Here is a 15,100-nt window from a genome sequence, read left to right as displayed (position 1 = left end):
CACCTCGCAGCACGCAAGCGCCAACAGGATGGAGGCCCCTCTTCGTCACTGACCATAGAGTCCAGGTCCTCCGAGAACAAAGAAGAATGTGGACCTTAGGAGGACCTGAAAAGTACGTTTTCTCGCCGTCTTTAGCTTTCGCTAAGTAACCTTCAAGGCGCAGGTAAGAGGGAGGACTCTGATTCCTTGTCCCTGAAAAATAAATCCTCGCTGAAAGCTTTAGTCAACCATGAGGTGGCGCTGTGACCAAAGATGAAAAGTGGAGGAAGAGGAGTGTACTCTTCCCTGTTCTTTCGCCTCGCCCTGCGCAGCCGCCTGGGAGCTGGAGACTGGGGGGGCGGGGGTGGGGGCTAGAAGACGAACCGGAAATGAGAGGCGGTTCCGGGGTGCGCGCGCTTCAATATCCGGGCATCGCCTTCTTCCTGTCGCCTTCCCCACACCCCTACCCCCCACCCCTACCGACAGGAAGCGGAAGTTAAGAAGGCGTATCCTGGCTGCCTCTTAGCAACGCCGGGGTGGGTCACGGGACACAACCAGCTGACTCAGGTAGAGCAAGAATCAGTGCGTGGGCTTGTTGCAGCCACGATTGCCCGGCCAGGGACCCGGGCTGAGTAGACATCGTCAGAATGTCGGCCAAAGACCGAATTGAAATCTTTCCCTCGAGAATGTAAGTAAAAGAATGGAACGAACAGGTGTTCAGGAAGACCTGCCCGAGCCGCTGTCCCTCCATACCCTGGACCAGCAGCGGGGCTCCTTGTTTCCTGGGCCGACCTGAGCTCTCTCCAGTCTCTTCTCGCGAGTCCAGGGCGAGGCTCCCTGAGGGGCCCCTTACACATTCCTCTGAGTGAACCAGACTGGACAGAGCCCGTGAGAACAGGCGCCTGGCCTGCTGGCTTTTGTAGAGATTAGCTGACTTTAGTCATTAATCGAGCCATTCATTCCATATTCCCTTATTGATCCGGACACTGGATTTATATAACTATGAATCGTCGCCACTCTTGCCCTTACAGGGCTCACAGTTTAGTGGAGGGATAGACCAGCGGACGCAGTTTGATAAATGCTTTTTTTTTTTTTTTGCGGTACTAGGGACTCTCACTGTTGTGGCCTCTCCCGTTGCGGAGCACAGGCTCCGGACGCGCAGGTTCAGCGGCCCATGGCTCACGGGCCCAGCCGCTCCGCGGCATGTGGGATCTTCCCGGACCAGGGCACGAACCCGTGTCCCCTGCATCGGCAGGCGGACTCTCAACCACTGTGCCACCAGGGAAGCCCTGATAAATGCTTTGAGAAGAGAAGTCTACTGCGGTGGGAAGCAGGCTTCTAAACCAATTTGGGGGTTTAATCGAATCGCCCTAAAGTGGGCGTCAGGTTTGATCTTGGATACCCATACTCATTTTCTAAGATCCCCTGAAATGTCACATGCGGTGGGAAGCTAGACCTGAATTTCCGAGGCACTCCTTTTGTCTGTCACCATTGCATGTCATTCAGACTTCTGTTAATAATCACCCATCACATTGTAAAGTGCATATTTGTTTATGTATATTTACCACTGAACTGTGAGCTCTCTCCAGGATGAGAAGTGTCTTGATTATTAATCCACAGAAGGTCCACAAAAAATGTTACTTAAATGAACCCATGCCACGGAATCTGTTCATTTGTGGCCTCCTTTTCTCTTTGGGCCTGAATTCTTTGTCAGGAAAAAAATTTTGAGTTTTCTCAAATGTGCCTAACAACGTGTGGAAGGTAAAGATTGTTCTTATTTGCCCTCTCCCCCTCCCCCTCTTCCTTTTCCTCTTTTTTTCACTGAGGAGCAGAAAATCAGTTTTGGCTTTGACACTTAGATCTTTTGATTGTGGTCCTATCTCTTTGGGGGTGTTCTGCTGTTTTCCTTTATTTTGACTTTTTCTCAGAGAATCTGAGGATGCTTTAAAATAAGAGTTATATTTTAACCCCCAAACCTAGATTTCTGTACCTACGTGGGTGGCTACAGCTTTTAATGAAATGAAGGGGTTTTTGTTTGTTTGGTTTCTACCTTTGCCTGTTGACTTTCTAATAGCTGTTAGTCCTAGGTGGGAAGTCAGTCAGTTGTGGAGAAAGGCAGTGCCTGTGAAATAGATAAGGCTCCGGACTACCCTGGGGTAGTGAGGACTGTAGAACTCCCAGCACTTAAAGACTGACTCCATCCAAACCTCTGCCCTAAGAGACACCAGACTCTAGCATGGCTTCTAGTAGCCTAAGGCTATGTTCCTAGAATGACTCCAGCCCCTAGTAAAATGCCTGCTTGAGAAAACTCATCCAGCCAGAATTTACTCTTTGTTCTATGCAACACCTGAGACTACGCCCCTGACCTCCCTTCCTTAATTGCCTGCTAGCAGACACAGCTGGCCTGATGGCATTTCCAATGCCCAGCCTTTTGGAATTTTTCTCTGACTCGAGTCCACTCTCACTCTCCTCACTCATTTAAAAATGCCTAATCACCTGTGCACAATCAGAAAGGAGCTCAGCTCTTTCCCCTGCTGTCAGTGGTTACTGAATAATATCTGTTTTCACAGCTTTAACTAATGTCTGGCTGTGTTTATCTTTGATAGTAGTCAGAATGTTAACATTTTGTTTTGGTTTGTTTTTGCTTTGAGACTAAGAGGTGAAAATACACTCTTTGGGCTTAGACAAGAATGATAGGTTTGTGAAGGTGAAAATTGCTATTTGAGAGCACTCAGCTTGCCGATTAAGAGGAAAATCAGGTGCAGGAAATAACTGCTTCTCTAAATATTTTCCCCAAGGCTTATCAGCAGGTACTTTGTCATGTAGTCAGATGTTTTTGATTCAGCTGGAAGCAAAGTCATCATCCTAGCTGAAGGTCAAACATTTTTTGTAGGGCCAAGCAGCTCTGTGACTTGTAAAAGAACAAGTGTTTAAAGAGCGAGGCTAGAAAACACACTAGTGACTTCTGTTTCAGACACTGCTACCTTACAGTGTTATCCTGTGAAATGGGGCCGTCACCCACTTAGGCACCAGAGAGAGCAAATCAAGTTTAGAGTGGAAGCAAAAGAGGCATGAAGGATTTGGAGTCAACAGAAGTCAGTCACATCCAGGTTCTCCTATATACTGGCTATAAGCCTTTGGGCAAGTCACTCTTTGAGTCTCAAGAATTAAAATTTGTCTATTTCATGAGAAAAGAAATTAAATATAGGAGGAAATTAAAATAAGCGTGGTGAATTCAGTTTTATGAACCAGTTCACCTTTTTACTGTAAACTTGCTGCCATTTGCATTACTAGGACTTGACTTAAATTTGGTTCAACTCTTTGAGCCCAAAGTCTGGTGGTTAGTGTCAACAACACGGTATGTTAAATGTACACATTGGGGTGCATAGCTCTTGCTCAGGCTGGAAGCTGAACCAACTTCACTTGGTTAGACCTCCAGTGAAGCTAGTCAGTGCAAATTCAGCCACTGATAGCTAGTTTTTCAAAGACAGAACTGTTCACCTGAATTATGTCCCCTTAATCTATAGGTGAGGTAGTATGGCATATGGTTGGGGTACAGTGGACCTAGGTTTGAACCTTGGTTAAATCCCTGGAGTCAGAAATCTGTTTCAGGTCTTGCTCTGCATTTTCTTCACCGAGTGACTGTGGGAAAGTCATTTCACTTTTCTGAGCTTCGTTTTCCTATCTTTCAAGATAATGTCTAAAGCCCCTTCCAGCTATAGAATTATTTTAGTAATCTTTGGCCTATGGTAGAAGATTCAGTATAATCTAAGAATTTAGTCAGAAGTTTAGCAAAAACTATTTTGCAGTTGGTAATAACACCAGTCATATGAAATTATGTCCCCTTAAATCACTTTAGGTATGTTATACAATTGATTATTGAATCTTATTATCCACTTTTTTTTCTCATTATTAAATTTTATATGGCATATGGTAGCAAGAATGGAAATGTCAATTTCTGCTGTTGCTTTCTTGACTTTGGTTTTGGGGTTTCTGATGAGAAAAGATTGAAATAGGGAGGTAAGGAGATTTAAGTGGCTTGTCACTTCTCAGAAGTGTTTACTTATATGTGTTATTTGTTACCTGGAGTCATTTACAAATTAGTAAAGTGATTGGTAGTAGAGTCTTAATTGATGATATCAAAACACTTCAGTGCCACACTTTTAATGGAAAAAGTGATAAATGATTGTGGTATGAAATACAGAAGGTAAAACAGAATATAGTAGTAAAAAGTAAATCCATCTTTTTCACTCAACCTCACTTTCCAAATGAAACTGTTACCACTTTCTGTGAACCTCTCTAGAACTATTCTCTTTATCTGTATAAGCACATTCATCCCTTACTGTGCATAACTGAGACAATGTAATATGAGGAGCACATGCAGATCTAGCTTCCTCTTTTTTTTTTAATGGCTTCATATCATTCTGTTGTATGATGAACCATGATTTGTGGAACATTTAACTTGTTCCCACCCTTTTGCTATTATAAATAAGGCTGGACTACTCGTCCTTGACCTTGTACATGTTTTTGTGTACATGTGGGAGTAAATCAGGGGGATAAATCCCTTAAAGTAGAATTGTTGGTCCTGAAGGTAAATGCATTCAAATTTTGATACATATCATTGGACAGATTTTTTTTTAAATTCTTAGTGCATCCCTAATGGAAACATATACTGTTTTAACTCACAAATCAAGTAATTATTTAAACTATGCTGGCATCATAAAATAGTTTTGACAAATATTTATTAAATCATAATAAAATTTATTAAATTATTAACCAATTATTAAGTAATATTTATTATTATAATTTATTAAATTATTAATGTTATTTATTAACTTATTTATCAAATTATTAAGTTCTTATTTATTAAAGGATTGTTTCTGTTTTAAATAAAAAAGACTTCTTATTTATGGAACACTGAGGGTGGAAATCTACAGTATTGAGAAACCAATTAAGCCTGTCAGTTACAAATGGTATATATTCTTGCTCTCATGACATCAAGGAATTCGCATAATTTTAACACCATATTGGGGAAGTATTTTTATTTTAAATGTCTTTAACTTTATTTACATAGGGCACAGACCATCATGAGGGCTCGGTTAAAAGGAGCACAGACAGGTCGAAACCTCCTAAAGAAAAAATCTGACGCCTTAACTCTTCGATTTCGACAGATCCTTAAGAAGATAATAGAGGTAGAGTGAAGTTTGCTTAGAATTGTATTTATTTTAGAAGTATCTATGGAAAATCCAGCACGACCGTTGGCATTTTAATTAAACATTTTTCTTTCAAAGGTAAAAATGCCATTGTAAATGTAACAAGTTTCAGAAAGTACATTTAATAATATTCAAACTCTTTACTCTTGCCCTCAAACCTCACTTGATCTACTCTGGCCCCTGCCTGCCCCTCTGATCTCATTTGGAGCTTTTTTTCTAACATCCTCCTCTAGGACCTTTGCATTAGCTGTTTCTAATGCCCGAAATGCTCTTTCCCCAGAATTTATTATGACTGTCCTCTGGCCTGTCTGGTAACTTTCTACCCACCTGTCCCAGTTTTTCTTCTCTTTCAAAAAAAATTACTGTGTATTCTCAAACATTAAATATTCCAGATTTTAGAATCACTGTGCCATTAGGATTTTGAGAGCAGTATAGTGAATTTAAAAGATTAATTTGAGCAAAACAGCACAAATAAGGAATTCATTCAGGAATAAGGTCGGCCCTTCATTAAAGATTCAGTTTTCTATTTCTTAGTGCCTTTATCCCAGTATTTTAATTATAAAACTCATGGTTTTGCAACATTGTTAGTAACCATAACCAAAACTGTTCAAGCAAAATTGGATATATTTATTTTATTGTTACCAAATCAATATTTACATGTACACCTAGTGTAAAGTACTGATGGTTGTTAAAGGAACATGATTATGATATGATTTTTCCCTGTAAAAAACTTGGTTTTATTGGCTGTTGGTTTTTGCTTTTCCAGACTAAAATGTTGATGGGTGAAGTGATGAGAGAAGCTGCCTTTTCACTTGCTGAGGCCAAGTTCACAGCAGGGGACTTCAGGTAAGAACACTTAAGTGGGGTGTTTTGAAAAACAAAGTGCTATCATGTTCATAATTTCATGTAAAAGCCTCTTTTAATTTAAAAAAATACATAAGCATGAAAGACAAATGATATAGTAATAATAAGAACACTTTTAACCCCATCACTTTTTGTGTTTATTACCACCCACGTGTATCTGTTACATAGTTGCAGGCACAGAATACTTAATATTTTACAGTCCATTTTCATTTAGTATTGTATCATAAACATTTTTCCCTGTTTTCACATAGCTGCATAATATTTAGATGTATGATAATGTATTAACGTTTTCCTGTAATGGTGGGCCTTTGGGTTGATTTTCAGATATTTGGATTATTAGAAAAGGTGCCATGAACATCTTTATGTATATATTTTTAAATTTCTGTTGAATTATTTCCTTAGGAAAATTTTTGAGAATGGAATTGGTTGTTTAAAGGGCATGGACTTTATGGCATATGTCAATGTGTGCTTTACAAAGTGTACAAAATGGCTTAGTTATTGCTTTACATATGTTATGTTTGGTTATGTGATTTGATTCTCCAAATAAGCCTGTGAAGTGGACCAGGCGAGCATTGCTGTTCTCAGTTTAAGTTTAGTGCCTTCGTAAAGTCAAATGACTACTCAGGGGCAGAAGTGGAAGTTTTCAGGGTTTTTGATTTTAGTCTTCTTTACCAATAACACAATGCCTCCATTCTTAGTTTGTGTTATCTGGGAACATTACCTGTGGACAGTCTTACAGCTTGAGGGGCATAAGACCTTTTTTTTTTTTTTTTTGCAGTACGCAGGCCTCTCACTGTTGTGGCCTCTCCCACTGCGGAGCACAGGCTCCGGACGAGTAGGCTTAGCAGCCATGGCTCACGGGCCCAGCTGCTCCGCGGCATGTGGGATCTTCCCGGACCGGGGCACGAACCCATGTCTCCTGCATTGGCAGGTGGACTCTCAACCACTGCGCCACCAGAGAAGCCCGACCTTTCTTTTTTTCTTTTTTTCATAAGACATTTTGAAGTAGTAGACTTTTAATTTTTGCCAGTGTTGGTAGGATAACAATTTGCATTGACTTTTCCATGAGAGGGCGGGAATAAATAGTGTGTATGTGGTATGTGAAAGTGTTTTAGGGTGGTTATGGGGAAGACACTTTATTTTGTGATAGTAACAGGTGGGGAGTCAGACAAAGCCGGATGGAAATTAGATATATTCCAAGGTAAAGGAATTGGACTCCCGCTTAGGCACACCTACAGATTTGAACAGCAAACCCAGAAGGAACGTTTTCTCCAAATTACATTAGTGGAATGAAAATCCCTAAAGTCACATCTATGCACCACATGTCTGATTGAAAACTTAAGCAGCCATGCACATTAAAATCATTCTTTGTATTCTTATGGCTGATGTTTGAATATTGCTCATACTTTGCTCTCTGAGGCCCTCCTCTGGTAGCAGTGATTGTTCTTTTCTGAAAGAAGACAATCATCAAAGCATAATCATGACATCTTACTTTTGTTGAAGTCACCTGATGGGTCCCTGCTGGTTTATTTCTCACTCTAAAAACTCAACTAAATCAAGGCCTTTTCTTTTTCTGCAGCACCACAGTAATCCAAAATGTAAATAAAGCCCAAGTGAAGATTAGAGCAAAGAAAGATAATGTAGCAGGTAACTTTTCAACCCTTTGGAACTCTTGGTGGAGAAAAGATAACATTTTAAAATTAACCCGTTTATACAGCAAGATCTTGATGGCCCAGTTAATCTTTTCTCCTTAGACAAAGTTGTTTGGCTTTACATGTTAAAACTTGTTTACTGGTGGTTGCCAGGGGATGGGGGTGGGGAAAGCTGTTGTTCAGTGGATGTGAAGTTACAGTTATACAAGATAAATACATTTTAGAGACCTGCTGTACAGTAGTATAGTTACAGTTAATAGGGTGTTGTGCACTTAAAAACTTAAGAAAGTAGATCTCATGTTGAGTGTTAACACATACACACAGGAAAAGGGACACAGGTCTTTTGGAGGTGATGGATATGTTTATTACCTTAATTGTGATGATGGTATCATGGGTGTATGCATATTTCTATACTCATAAAAATGTATACATTAAATATGTGCAATTATTTGTATATTATGTATACCTCAAAGATGAAAGAAAACAAACAAACATTGTAACAGCCAGATCCCTTACTAAGGATAATTTGACTTTTGAATAGGAATGAACACTTAAGGAAGGTTCCTAAATTCATTCATTGAAACCAGTTACAGTTCCAGGCAATCTCTTGACTTTTGAGTATTTGCTGAAAAAGAAACACAGGAAACAGTGGTTAAGAAACAGTACTTCAAGGACATGTTTGTGAATCCATATATGTTTTTGTGTTTAACAGGCGTTACTTTGCCAGTATTTGAACATTACCATGAAGGAACTGACAGTAAGTGTGAAACTTTTTATGTGTGTGTCTCTGGGTTCTTCCAGTTCCTCTTTAAATGAACCTTATTCTGGAAAATGATGATAAATAGACCTGCTTAGAGTTCAGTAAACCTTCTTTTTTTCACTTTATTTTTGGCCTCGCCGGGCAGCATGTGGGATCTTAGTTCCCCGACCAGGGATCAAACCCATGCCCCCTGCATTGGGAGTGTGGAGTCTTAATCACTGGATCGCCAGGGAAGTCCAGAAGCCTTCTTATCAGATATATTTGGGACAGTAGTTTATCAGTTAATCAAAAAAGTGTTATTGCAGGGAGTCACAAAACATTATACATTGCTTAAAATATTTTATTTCAACCTAGAAATTTATAGAGTCATTTGCAATTTTAAAAGTATAAGGCCATGGCCTTTCTTTGAGTATGAATCCACTGATTAGACTTCCATGTTGTCTTTCTGCATAAACCACACCCACAATGTATTGTTTATAATTTCCAGTTTGGGTCTTTTTAAAGTACAGTAAGATCTTAGGCACTGTGATACAATCTGAATGCTGAATCTTCCTAGACTTTTATAGCCAGCCTGCCCAATTTTTTTATAATTGTCTCACCTTTTCCTAATTTGACAGCATGTTTCAGGTAGTAATGCATCTTTGTTGAGTCTTTCCAAAGTAATCAGCTTTCTTTCATAGAAACAACAATATTCTTTCTTTGGCCCTCATATTAAATTGGTTCACATCAAATATTTAGTACTGCTTGAATAAAGAAGTAGAATATTCTAGAGAGTCACCTGTTAACAGAGTGTCAACCATACTGGGGCATCAGGCAGTATAATCTACAAAGGGAAGGGGTGCATTCATTAATCCAGCAAGGTAACTTCTCCTATAGTTAGATTTAGAATAGTATCCTTGTGCAAAACTATTCAGCAACATGTCCTACAGTTTTGGGGGAGTGAAATGGGCACTTAATATTTGGGTTAGTGAATTTATTTTTCCATGTTTGGTATTATTCTGACTTATCTTCTTTTGGGAAGTTTATGGGGAAGATTACACCCTAAATACAAATGTTGTCTGACTGGTTCTTTCAGGTTATGAACTGACTGGTTTAGCCAGAGGAGGTGAACAGTTGGCTAAACTGAAGAGGAATTATGCCAAAGCAGTGGAACTACTGGTGGAACTAGCTTCGCTGCAGGTAAGTTTCTGAAATGGTGGCTTCTGCACCATCGTCCCTACTTTTTACTACTAACAAAATGTTTGTGCAATGTTATAGTTTCACTCTTGGCTAGGTGAGAACAGCAATAGTCAATATAGATTTAAATGCAAATATAATATGGTTTATGCATGAAAGCCTTTTTTCCCCCCGCTTTGTGGCCAGTTAATGTATATCTAGGTCATTAGTGTATGATTCTCTTCTCTTGCCATCTTTATAACTTCAGGTGAGTCTGAAGTAAACAAATTCTAATAGAATGGAAATCATGTTAGCTCTATGGAAATCTCATAAGAATTTTCTGTTCTTTAAGTATGTTGAAGTAGTCTTGGTTTCCAAATGTTTCTACAAGTGCTGAGTGAAGGCGAGTGGTGGACAGGGCATGAGTAGGAAGACTTTGTGCTTACATTATTAATTTATCCTCTTATTTTAGACTTCCTTTGTTACTTTGGATGAAGCTATTAAGATAACCAACAGGCGTGTAAATGCCATTGAACATGGTGAGTGTAAGCTGCTCTGGGGCTCTTTGTCCATCCTCTTGTCCGCACCTCCACATTTGTCACGGACCTACTAGGAATCAGGCACTGATCGCCTACTGAATAAGATGTTGCCCCTGCCCACAGTGGGAAGGGCAGTGAGTCAGTAATACAGGTAACTGTTAGTAAATCCTTTGATAGAAGTGTGTGTATGATTTAGGGGGTAGTTAGAGGAGAGTGGTGAGTTAAAAAGTACGGAATGTTTTACTCATTTCTGATTATTCATGAATAAAAGGTGAAACTATTTCTCAAGAGCCCTAATGTTTTTGTAAGTTCTTTCCAATGACTGAGTGATAAATGTTTTTGAACACATGAAGTATTAAGCTTTAAAGCTCTCTTTCTTAGGCCTTATGTCCTGTTCTCTTGCTGTTCTCCTTGATTTCTAAAAATAAATTTTCCCATTGGATGCATTTATTTTCCATCTCTCATTTCATTATTTTAAAACTGACTGCTGAATGTTGCCACAGTACTTTTTGCTTAAGAAACTCAGTTTTCATTAAAGCAACACTTATTCAATTTTAAAGTAAGAAAGGAGCAAAAGTTGAGCAGCAAGGAAATTATTTTACTTGGGCTCTATTAGTGTTAAAGAGGAAGTTATCTCATTGTTTAAAAACTCAAAACACATTTCCTGACTGCTTGCTTGTGCCAGCCTCTTGCATGGAATTGCAAGCAAAACAAAATGGATAAGGTAACAGTTCCAATTCACAAGGAGTTCACATTCTAGAAGCAGAATAGGCAAATTCTGTGTAAAGTAGAACCTTATGATTGACAGAAAATTCAACTTCCTGTATTCTCTCTGCTCAATGCTCCAGTTTTTAACAATGGATTGCTGTAGTATTTAAAATAACATCTATGGTTCAATGTTACATATTCATATAAATTCAGTATATTCAGTGTTGTATATGTATCACGGTCCAGTGTTACCTGTCCATAGAAAAGACAGTATGAGGGCATATTCCAAAATATTTATAATTAGTTAACTATGGAGTGGTTGGATTATACTTCATTTTATTTCTCTGTGTTTTTGTTTTTTGCATTAAATGTACATTTATTTTACAGTTAGAAAAAATAAGTTACTGTTATACAAATGAGCACTGGCAATTTGAAAAAAGATTTGAAGTTCTCACTATATATATATTTTTTAAACCCTAGTCATCATTCCCCGGATTGAACGTACCCTTGCTTATATCATCACAGAGCTGGATGAGAGAGAGAGAGAAGAGTTCTATAGGTTTGTTGGAATTTGCAGTTATTGATCATTTTTTGTTTTTCTGTATTCCAAAAGCTCGATTTGCTGAGACATGCTGGCTTATGTTCTTTAGAATTAGCACAGCTTGGGACTTCCCTGGCAGTGGTTAAGACTCTACGCTTCCATTGCAGGGGCCATGGGTTTGATCCCTGGTCGGGGAACTAAGATCCCACATGCAGTGCAGCGCGGGCAAAAAAAAAAAAAAGAATTAGTACAACTTGTATTTTATTCTGATAAGAAACAAAGAATAATATTGCCAAAGGCTGTGGAGATAGATCTGTGCCAAGTTTTGCACACACCTAAAATATGGCATCTCTGAAAACTCAGGCCCTTCAGACAAACTATAAATAGCCTCGATAATTCTTTAAAATGAAACAATGATTTAGATGGGGTGTCTCCTACATAAAAAGAAACTGGAATTAATCAGTCAATCAACAAATATGTATTGCATGTTGGAAATGTTCCAGGAGAAGGTATAAAGTACTTGGGGACATTACATAATAATATAAATCATACCATTAGAGTCAGAGTACTTGGAGAGAAATGATACCTGTACAGGAATTAGCTCTGAACATTTAGAGCTAGTAGGGACAATAAATACTAAATAGGTGGTGTGCAGGGGTCAGTGTGTCAGTTTCAGAGAAATGGGAGATAGGTGAAGGCAGGCGTATTCAGGAAAGACATAGCTGTCTTGCACCTTGAGTAGCTTCTGAGTATGATTTATAATCATAATTAGCAAAATTTGGTTTGTCCTTCAGTTGATGTGCAGGGTTGTGGTAAGGGTTGTGGTAATCCAGATTGAATGATCCAAAATTTTAGTGTCTGAATGCTGAAAACCTGTTCCATTATCAGGGAATGGACATCAAAGTTTATTCACCCTGAGACAGGAGCTTTTGAAATCAGTTATTAGCTTAAAATGTGTGTGTATTCTACCTCAAATCTTTTTTTTAAATGGGTTATAAATATGTTACTGAAATTGAAATTAATAAGGGTAGAATTTTGTTCTACTTTGTAGGTGTTTATTATCCTTGTTACAAAACTAGAAGAAATCAATTCTACTTAGTACCAAAACAGCATTCAGAAAATTCCCTCCTTTATTTTATAGGTTAAAGAAAATACAGGAGAAGAAAAAGATTCTCAAGGAAAAGTCTGAGAAGGACTTGGAACAACGGAAGGCAGCTGGAGAGGTGATGGAACCTGCTAATCTTCTGGCTGAAGAGAAGGATGAGGATCTTCTCTTTGAATAATGTTTCCTGCTCTGATTCCTTCAAAAGGCCTAACATGGCATCATTTTAATTCACGGTGTGTAGGTTTGGTATGTGTGGCTATTTAATTTTTGGCCTAAGAATTTCACCAGTTGTAAAATTCCCTGTTGTCTATTTATGGGATTACCTTTGCAGAATCATAATTCAGCAACCGTTTATCACCAATGAGATTTGGAGAACCTGCCCAGAAACTTACAGAATTTATTCTGCGAAGTGTCACCCTACTCCACTTACATGTCTGTTGCAAGTGACCTGCTTACCAACATATTAAGAAATTCCCCTTAGGAAACAGCAGTGGTCTCAGGCCAACACACGTAAGCCAGCTACTGCTGGAACACCCTTTGTTCCTACCTACTTGCACACCGTTGTCTGAGATTGCTGCAGCCATCCTTGTGTTAGTTACTGTGGGACTTCTCTCCTCAAACATTATGAAAACCTTCACTTATTCTTCCTTGAATATCAGGTCTGTCTTGTCTGTCATGGGAACAGTTCTGCCAGTTCAAATGTGACTATGGTAATATACAGTAAAATGATTTTAAAATGAGTTGTTCCTTTTTTAATGAATTTACTGCTAAGTTGTGTTCTTATGCTCAGATCACCACATGGGATTAGCATCCAAAAAGAGCTTTCTCTGCAGACATGTATGAAGTGGGTAGCTTCCCTTTCCCCCCCTTCATAAACTTACTGAGGTGAGTGAGTGAGTGTTGAATTTTGGGATACTAATAAATATGATTGCCAATGAGTTAAGAGGGCTTATTATTACTGCCGTTTTTTCTAAGAATAATTAATTCCCATTTGAGAGTAATAAGGTAACTGTAGTATTTTATAATCAGTAACAACTTGAGGCATTTGAATGACCATATCGGGTGACTGAGGTTTTTAGTAGTTTGATCTGGTGTGAGCCATCCATGATTACTCAGGCTTTCCTGCACTCAGTTATAGGCATTGTTTGACATGATTGGCCATGGAACAGTTTTTAATTAGTGAAATTGTGACACTAGCCTTAACCGTATTGTGTTTAAATCAACTGATATCACAGCCTAGACTAATTTTAAAGTAGGTAATTTTAAAGTAATTTTGCATACATTTAACAAAGACCTACCATAAAATAGCTTAGTGGTATTAGACATTTGTGTTTTATCTATTATTATCTCATCACAACAACCATTAAGAGGTACGTATTGTTTTAATCCTGCATTTCACAGAAGAAAATTTTGAGGTACAATGAGCTTGAAGTGGTGAATCCCAGATTTAAATCCAGGCAGTCTACCTTCAGAATTTTTACATCCTTCTATCCTTTTTGCCTCCCCTATGTTAAAAACTTTGGGTAAAGGTAAAGACATAAGGCCTGTCCTGGAGGAGCTGATTTTTAGGAAATCCTGTTGCTGCTCACAATAAAATCTCAGATTCAATGTAAATTCAGTAGTGATTGGAAAACCAACAACTGAGTTCCTAAGTCTTGAAAATAAATAGGTAACAATGAACTGCTTAATATCTAATCCTCCCAACATTCTAGTGAGTTAGTTATAAATACCATCATCTCCATTTTGCAGGTGGAAGGCAGGCCAAATGTATCTTGATTTCAGAGCCTTGGTTCTTAAGTGGTATGTATGTATGTATGGCTCTGTAGGAGGCAAAAATTAGCTGGAAAGTAGATGCAGAGAGCCAGGTTTCGTGGGTTTTCGTTTAGATAAATTTATGTTCAACTTAAGGAACTAAGCCAGAGAAGTACCCTAGAGTTTTTCCTGTGGCACCATAAACCTCTGGTACTTACTGGCTTTGGCTACCCTCCCTACATAAGTAAGTGCAGAAGATTTTACAGTTTAGCATATTGTTAAAAAGAAAGAGACAAGAGTGGACAGAAAATTTGTTGTGTAGGGTTGGGGTGATTGAAGCTGTATGGGAAGGGAGTAGATCAGGAATAGGAATAGAAAGCTGGATTGGGGTAGCGTGTGTGTATGTGTAACAAACACTTTCTGGTACCTGATTGGCCTCCTTTGGGAGATACAGAGTAGGTATTATAGAAAAAGGGAAGGGATGAAGAATGGAGAATGAAAATATGTTATATATTTGTCAACAAGTCATCCTATCCTCCGTGTTCTCAAATTGGTGGTTGCATGTAGTGGAATTCGCCTGAGTATTACATACCTTCTTCCCCAGAAAACTAGTTCCAGAGTTCACAGCTTTAAGTTGTCTGTCTTTAATACAGTTTAAACAATTAAGGAAACAGAACCTACATTTGTGCCAGTAGGGGGCACTTCCCCACTGTGAAGAATAAATTAAAACGTATTTGTGTTTCACCCAGAGGTTCCAATGGACTTGATTCTGGCAAAACTTGAAGACAAGGGTGGGTCATTTTAGATGTGTTGAAACCTTGAATGGCAGAGG

The 15,100-nt window shown here is 38.7% G+C and overlaps 1 protein-coding gene across 2 annotated transcripts; it reads left to right on the top strand.

Annotated features, from left to right (window-relative positions):
• Position 1: 1 nt before the first annotated feature.
• Positions 2 to 13,454, top strand: ATP6V1D (ATPase H+ transporting V1 subunit D). 2 transcript variants are annotated; one of them, XM_032620886.1, is made up of 9 exons: positions 2 to 163; positions 5,054 to 5,171; positions 5,959 to 6,038; positions 7,636 to 7,703; positions 8,421 to 8,465; positions 9,544 to 9,647; positions 10,096 to 10,162; positions 11,351 to 11,429; positions 12,553 to 13,454. In XM_032620886.1, the coding sequence occupies exons 2-9, from the start codon at positions 5,067 to 5,069 to the stop codon at positions 12,692 to 12,694; spliced, it is 690 nt and encodes a 229-aa protein (XP_032476777.1). In that variant the 5' UTR covers positions 2 to 163; positions 5,054 to 5,066; the 3' UTR covers positions 12,695 to 13,454. The 2 variants fall into 2 exon arrangements, with proteins under 2 accessions (XP_032476777.1, XP_032476767.1); XM_032620876.1 differs by lacking the exon at positions 2 to 163 and adding an exon at positions 494 to 667.
• Positions 13,455 to 15,100: the final 1,646 nt, after the last annotated feature.

Source organism: Phocoena sinus, chromosome 2 (genome assembly GCF_008692025.1).
Source record: "Phocoena sinus isolate mPhoSin1 chromosome 2, mPhoSin1.pri, whole genome shotgun sequence".
NCBI lineage: Eukaryota > Metazoa > Chordata > Mammalia > Artiodactyla > Phocoenidae > Phocoena > Phocoena sinus.
Note: the sequence above shows the minus strand (reverse complement) of the source record. Positions and strands in the feature narration are given on the sequence as shown.

What these genes read in the sequence shown, in the direction of transcription:
- ATP6V1D (XM_032620876.1), top strand. Translation starts at nt 627, where the DNA reads ATGTCGGCCAAAGACCGAATTGAAATCTTTCCCTCGAGAAT. An exon ending in AAAGAAAGATAATGTAGCAG is followed by an intron (nt 7,704 to 8,420) that starts GTAACTTTTCAA and finishes TGTGTTTAACAG; the next exon opens with GCGTTACTTTGCCAGTATTT. An exon ending in TGTAAATGCCATTGAACATG is followed by an intron (nt 10,163 to 11,350) that starts GTGAGTGTAAGC and finishes TTTAAACCCTAG; the next exon opens with TCATCATTCCCCGGATTGAA.